The sequence below is a fragment of the Ambystoma mexicanum genome, chromosome 8, assembly GCF_040938575.1.
Source record: "Ambystoma mexicanum isolate Mex_15411 chromosome 8, UKY_AmexF1_1, whole genome shotgun sequence".
NCBI classification, from domain to species: domain Eukaryota; kingdom Metazoa; phylum Chordata; class Amphibia; order Caudata; family Ambystomatidae; genus Ambystoma; species Ambystoma mexicanum.
In genome coordinates this window covers 326,660,188-326,667,143 of record NC_090929.1, presented here as the reverse complement: position 1 = coordinate 326,667,143, position 6,956 = coordinate 326,660,188, and the positions used below count along the sequence as shown (strand labels likewise).

Genomic DNA, 6,956 nt, shown 5'->3' with positions numbered 1-6,956 from the left:
TTCAGGTTCTGGTTAGACCTTCTTGGTCTGTTTGGATATAGTCCTCTTCTCTGGTTAGACCTTCTTGGTCTGTTTGGATCTCAATATGAACATTACATTCTTGAGGTTTGTTTGTACTATAATTTTTTTTAGTATGCCAAGACTTTCTCCTTGACTGGATGAGTATGAACACTTCCGTGATAATCCTCATTTACTTCATTCAATGGAAATGCTTTATCTTGACTTGGACGAGTATGAACGTACCATGAATGGTTCTCATTCACTTCCTTCAAGGACAATGCTTTATCTCGACTGGGACTAATATGAGCGTTCCAGCAATGATTCTCTTTCACTTCAATCTATGCAAATGCTTTATCTCAACTGGGATGAGTATGAGCATTCCAGTAATGATTCTCTTCTGTCCCCCTCCTGGGTCTCTTGTTTTCTCCGTTACCTGCTATGTTCAGGGTTAACGTCACCGGGTTTGCTCTTCTGCTGGGACCTTCTCTCCAGTTTGTCAGATTGGCCTTTTTTGATTCCTCTGTTGTTTCTTCGTGTCACAGTACAGGCAGAATCCCTGGTATTTCCTCTGCCAGTAGCCTCCATGTCAGATATGGCAGAGTGATATTGGCGTCGTTCGAGGGACCTCTGGTCCACTACGGCCCAGTTGTGGTCACGCCACCACTCAACCAACTCTCAGGATAAGGACGCCTTGCGTCCGATTTGGCTTCTCTCTTCCTTTCAGTTTTTTGACACTGTGCATCTAACACTGCAGGTTACTCCTTCTCAATCACAGCATGACACACGTCCAGTCTCGTCCATCATGTCAGCGTTCATTAGCCCCAGGCACACCACGGCTGCAACGTGCTCACACCATCAGATAAGAAGTTTTTTCTCCTGTCTTCGTCTCTGCGGTATTGCCCTTCTTGACGCTGGCCTACCGGCCCCTTTCTTCCGCCTCTTGGTCTCTCCATGCCACCACAAACTCCATGATGCAGCACGGCTCCGTCCCTCTACGTAGAATTTCTCTCCAATCTACCTCACCAAGACCACCACTATCTTCTTCAGAATCAGATTCGGTGAGTGATATGGATCAGGACATACCGGAACAGATTTCAGCAGAAATTGCAGCAGTAGGCCAAGAATCCTTAACAACGCCATCAACCTCTTCAACTTTTTTAGAGGAGTTCAAGCAATTCAAAAGGACTCGACAAAATTATGGTCAAAGCCAAAAATGGGGATTTACCTCGACACAAACACAAAACAAAAAAGGACCAGGAGGGGAAAAAGGGGACAAAGAAACAAACAACATAGGTACAACCAACAGAAACACAGGTTTTCAAACAAGATCTAATAATCAACCACTAGTGAACAAAACCTAGTGGGGAGCCTAACCAAACAGGAATTATCGCCACAAATGATCTCAGTACTCAACAAAGGGCTTACTTTTTGTCCCCCAAATACTTACCATTACTTTGAGACCATAATCGATCTATACCGTTTCTGTAGGAAACTTAAACTTAGAAGGCACTTTCTCAATATTACATCCCAATTGAAATCCACCAGCACAGGGATAAGTTCTGAACTATCAGTCACACATGTGGAAAACACCATAAATTTACTTAACCTGTCTGAAGAAGTGGATATTCATACCACAGAATCCTTCGCCCAAGAACAAGGGATCATATTGGGACTCTCAGAGGAAACTAGTCTGAAACCAAGATCTAGATTTGTCCCAATTTTGGGAAGTGATAACACCATAGATCTTTTCTATAAGGCAAGCTAATTATACTTAAGAGAATTATATCTTAAGGATATCAAACCAAAAATCAAACAAAATTTAAATCAATCCCAACAACAAACTCTAATACAACTTAAAAACAATCATGGAATCACTGTGATAATTGCATAGAATGGAGGAAATATTGTTCAGATTAAAACTGAGGACTGCGTGAAGATAGCTATGGACCACCTAAATAATAATGAATGCTATCAAAAACGGACTTTTAATCCAATACCAAAATTACAAAAAAAACGGGCACCTCATGAGCTCATACTGGCAAGAAAAATGACTCCTAACGGAAGAAGAACATCTGTACATGAGTATGTAACATCCAATATTACCAAAAATGTATAAACCTTTTTCAGATCTACCACAAGTATATAGACCATCATTTACAACCATTAGCCACAGATAGGCATAATAGGCAAAGGGAGATGCCTTATAAAATGAGTATGACTGTTTTAGATGAATGAAGACAATTCATCAGAGTGTGGTAATCAAATACAGCAAATTCAACACAGGTTAAGAGGCCTAAATACGTAATTAAGCACAACTAACAAGAACGTAAGGATTGCACACAAAATATGTATGACTATTCTAATTGAATGGAGCCTATCAGAGTGTGATAGTTGAATGAAGTAAATTCAACAAAACCTGCAACAATTTAGTATGTAAAAATATAATTTTGCTGAGGAGTTCAAACAAACCAGTCTCTATCCATTTCTTACGTGCATGCGCAAGACAAGCTGAATCTATTCATACATAAACACACACACACCTCTCCCATGATGGCCGTGATGACCCTTGGGCTCCTACCGAGCACGCAAACAGGAACCATGGAGAACTTCCTGGATCCTGTGTGTGCACTGTGGAGCAGCAACACCACCATCTCACCACCCCAGAACCTGCGAATGTGTGAGGAGGGTCCACTTGGCACATTTGGTCCTGCTGTTCCCTATCATTCAACCTCAATGGGCTATGCAAGATAAGGAGAGCAAAATATCCCTGGCCTTGCATGGCAAATCGACCAACACACTGGGCAACTGTTGTACACAAAAGACAGTACAGGAGAACACCCTCGGCTGCAGGAAGCAGTGTTTTCACTGGGCTGGCTTTGCTTCCCCGTAATGGGTGACAGTTCGGTGCCCTGTCACCTATTACGGATGAGCTGCTCCTGGGTTAAGGTTACTGTTTTAAAAGCATATGCACAATGGAAACAATTATTTTGGGTAGTGGACTATAATGATTTTTTTATTTTTATTGAATCTCCTCGGCTGTGGCTCTTTGTTTCTGGAGTGGCTGGCTTTCTTGTTCAAGCCTCTTAAAAAAGCAGGGGGTTCCACAAGTGTAACACTTTGAGCAGAGACCCTAAATAAGAAAGAATTGGAATAACAAATAATTTGTCTAAATGGAATTCTATACAATAATTGCCAGACTCATTAAAGGTTTATTTCAGGCACACTTCAGGGGTTGTGTCACTGATTTAGTCTGTTCTTAAACACCTCAAATTCACAATGCAGACAAATCCTTCCAAAAAGCATTTAGAGTAGAATAAGCATCCATTTCTGACTGCTTTTCGCAAGTTGCAGTTTTAGCATGTTTTTTTCTGCTGTTGTCTCTGTTACGATCATCACAAGACATTCCATCTCGGTATCCTCGGTCACTTGACAAAATCCTTGTGCCTAAAAGCTTGTGTACAGAGTAGATATTTTTGACCATAGCACATAAAGTGGCCCTTGATTTTATGGTGCCACAATGAATTCTTTGTTTTAATGTGTCTATCTTTCCCATCTCCATGGCATGCTGTTCAGGATGTTTCTTTGCTTGTATGCGGTAACGGGTGCCCAGAGTACTGGATGCTGTGTGAGTGTGCTGCTTTCCTGCGCTACTCTAAATTCTTTAATACACAGTTATGAACCCTCCCAGTGGTATGTATTTTGCCAACATCTGAAGCCTGAAAATTAGATCCATGCAGGTTTGACATTTGGCCAACTTTGCACCAGACCTTCAAATGAACTGGCCTACTGTTAAATCTCAGTTACCAGTGTATTGATATCCACTACAGAGTGTAAATTGCTTTTTGACTTTGAGAACATTCAGACATGTAATTCCTCATTTTACTGTAGCCGGTAAGATAGCTCCGCGGGTTGAGCGGTCGCTGCTGTGATGTGTGTGTGATCTGCAGGTTGCAGGTTCGAATCCCAGCAAGGCCAACTCAGCCTTTCATCCGTCTGAAGTTGATGAATGAGTACCAACACAGGTTGGGTGATATTGTATATGTATATTTGTTCTAAATAAAACACTTAGGCGTAAGTGCTATATAATAACCATCAATATCATTTGCCTTTGGACGTCTGCTTGCATTCACAGTAATTTGGTAATATGGGCCTACACACACTTATATTAACGATACATATGGTGATCCATTCTTGTATGAAATGTGTATCACTTTACAGTGATATCATAACTATATTTGTCGTAGGGTACTTAGGAGCAATGCTGTGTGATGCCACCTCCTCTTTTGTCAGGGGGTGAAAAATTGTGTTCCATTGCTTCCCGTCATGTCACTTCTGGACGGGGCCAAATGACATCACTTCCTGTGAGGTCAATGGTTGTGTGATGTCACTTCTGCTACCACTGGTATTTTGCTGAAATGAGGTCCCTGCATTCTTTGTGATGCTATGTGAGAACGTGCTAGCTGCTCCTAAGTCTGAGGACACTGACACGTAAACCCCATCAATTTAGTGAACAACCATGTTCTAGCTAGCACTGCCTGCTTTCCCCGGTGGTCGGTCAAAATCTCGAAAAAAAAATCTCGAATGACAATAAGGTCGAAAAAAAAATATCTAAAAAAAAAACTCGAATTACTCTTTTTAATTATATATTTATTCTGGGGTCCGGGATTAAAAAAAATGGGTAAAAAATAAAAATAAAAAAGGGGGGTTGGGGGGCAATCCCCCCATTTCGAATCAAAAACGGCATAAAAAAAATTCGACTTTTTTTTCGACCTTTTTTTTCGGCCTTTTTTTTCGAGATTTTATTTTTCGATTTTATCACTATAAACCGCTTTCCCCATCTACACAGAGCTATGCATGCATTGTTCTGTACACAGAAGGAATTACAATGCAGAATAATGCAAAGGAGCAATGGCAAATTACAACTACCTCGACAGGCAAAATATACATAGCTTTCAATTTGAGATGAGGATCCTTAGACATAAAACGATAGTCCATCTTGACCTTTTCAATGAATGCATTTAAAGAGGAGCATGGGTTGCAGAGCCACAACAGAAAACTATTCATTTTTTATGGCTAAATTAGGGTCTACCCCTTCAGGTGAGTCTCTCCAGAGAGTAGTTGTTATGATATAATTCCAAGCTTTGGTGATTAGTGCAATGTCCATAGGTCTATTTTTCAGTACGGCTCGTGAGCTGCATGAAGAAAGTTGGGAAGTGGTATGATTCATGGGGCAGAGGGAGAGCACTGTGATGGGAAGAAAAACATATATTTAAAGAGAAATATTTGCACCTATGGTGTATAGTGAGAAACGAGACAAAGATAGGCGACTCCAGAGGGTGTGGTGGATGGAGCTCCCGCTCCTGACTGAGCTAACACAGTTAGGCGCGGAGTGGCTGGGTCAACCACTAGGCATTAAACACTAACTTAAGGGGCCATCGAGCATTCTTGCTTCTCCTAGTTCCACAACATACATGTGGTCGCTCCCATCCAAAAAGCCAAACATCCCACACTTTACTGCATACTGGCAGCTCAAGCAATCGATTTTGGAATACATAGATAAGTAATGGGGCAGACCCAGCCTACTAGGCATATGTAAACATATACTGACACACCTCAAGACTGGTACTTGGGTGAATCCACTTCTCCAGGCTTACCTATGTGGCTGGATATGAAGAACACATGTGCAGTGCCTTGGAAATCTTGGCTTGCATTTTGCTGTTGCCCTGAATTATGATGAGGACACTGATGATGGCATATGTTGTTTTGGTGATCACCTTGGGCTCCCACACACTTTGACTTTCCCGCACAAAACTCAAGGCATGGTTGCACCCCTCGACAGTGACATAGAAAAGAAGCAGCATAAGTACAGTCTGTGTGGCCCTCTTCTCCTTGGCATTTCTCCATCCTACGGATGGCAGGCCAGCTGCTTGGACCTGTCTCTTGTGTTTCCAGAGCTTCCAGACAAGGACCAGGGTAGAGAAGAGGTAGATGACTAAAGGGATGACATCACTCAGAAAGGCATGGGCAACCTTGTAACCCAGACCCATGGTCAATATACATTTGCCCAGAACAGATTTTCTTTTGCCGGCTGTGGTATTCACGTTTAGGGTGTGGGTAATAGCAATCGGCAAGGCTGCCAACATTGAGAAGCCCCACACGGTTATAAGAATCAGAGCCAAGTGCCGCTTCAGCCACAGTGTCAGGCGCATCATCCAGATGTATCTGAATTTGAGGACCTGAATGCTCTGGTTCAGACTTAGGAAGCAATTGCAATAGGCTGTGAGGTACAAAGCCATGGCGAGGAAATAAATATCCACCTGACATAGTCCCTGCATTACCCCAAAGATCGCCATGCACGCAAAACCATTCCTGGTGACAGCTGAGAGTATGTTCACCACAGACAAATGAACGAGAATCCAGTCATTGGTGCTCAGGCCGCTTTCTCTGTGGAAGCAGAGCAGAAGCAGCAAGTTGGCAAGCAATGCCATTACCATAAGAAGGACATACACTATTCCAGCGAGGAGTCTTTCCATTTGGACACACGGATGGGCCTCTCTGGTCTCTTATGGATGAAAGCAGCAGGCTTCGCCATCAGGTCGCAGTTAACTGGTACTGGCGTTATCTGTGTTGCTACTTCGTGAGCTCTGCTCCTGGGAGCTCTGGGACTTCAGCTCATTGACTCTGATTGAGGCGCCCCAGGGATTTTCGTTCTTCAAACCTATTATTTTTTCATATCTAATTAAATTGACAAAGGATGTGGAACTAAATGACCTACTTCCTGCGGCGATAGACGCTGGCAAACAAGGTGAAATCGCTCTTGTTATAGGTGCCAGTGACCTATAGAGAAGATGTTAACTAGAGTGCCTGCATCGCGAGAACATTTGTAGCCCAATGGACCTCTTGGCATGAGCTTGCCATGCAATTTACCAGGATACACATTATCTGACTCTGGTGAG

At 42.6% G+C, this 6,956-nt stretch overlaps 1 protein-coding gene across 1 annotated transcript; it reads right to left on the bottom strand.

The window, feature by feature from the left end:
• Positions 1-5,654: 5,654 nt before the first annotated feature.
• On the bottom strand, positions 5,655-6,488 carry LOC138471574 (vomeronasal type-1 receptor 3-like). The gene has a single exon (XM_069609242.1). It carries the CDS (start codon positions 6,486-6,488, stop codon positions 5,655-5,657), a length of 834 nt encoding a protein of 277 aa, XP_069465343.1.
• Positions 6,489-6,956: the final 468 nt, after the last annotated feature.

Bases quoted from the DNA above. Each gene is read 5' to 3' on its own strand.
- LOC138471574 (XM_069609242.1), bottom strand. From the start codon at position 6,488: ATGGCATTGCTTGCCAACTTGCTGCTTCTGCTCTGCTTCCACAGAGAA.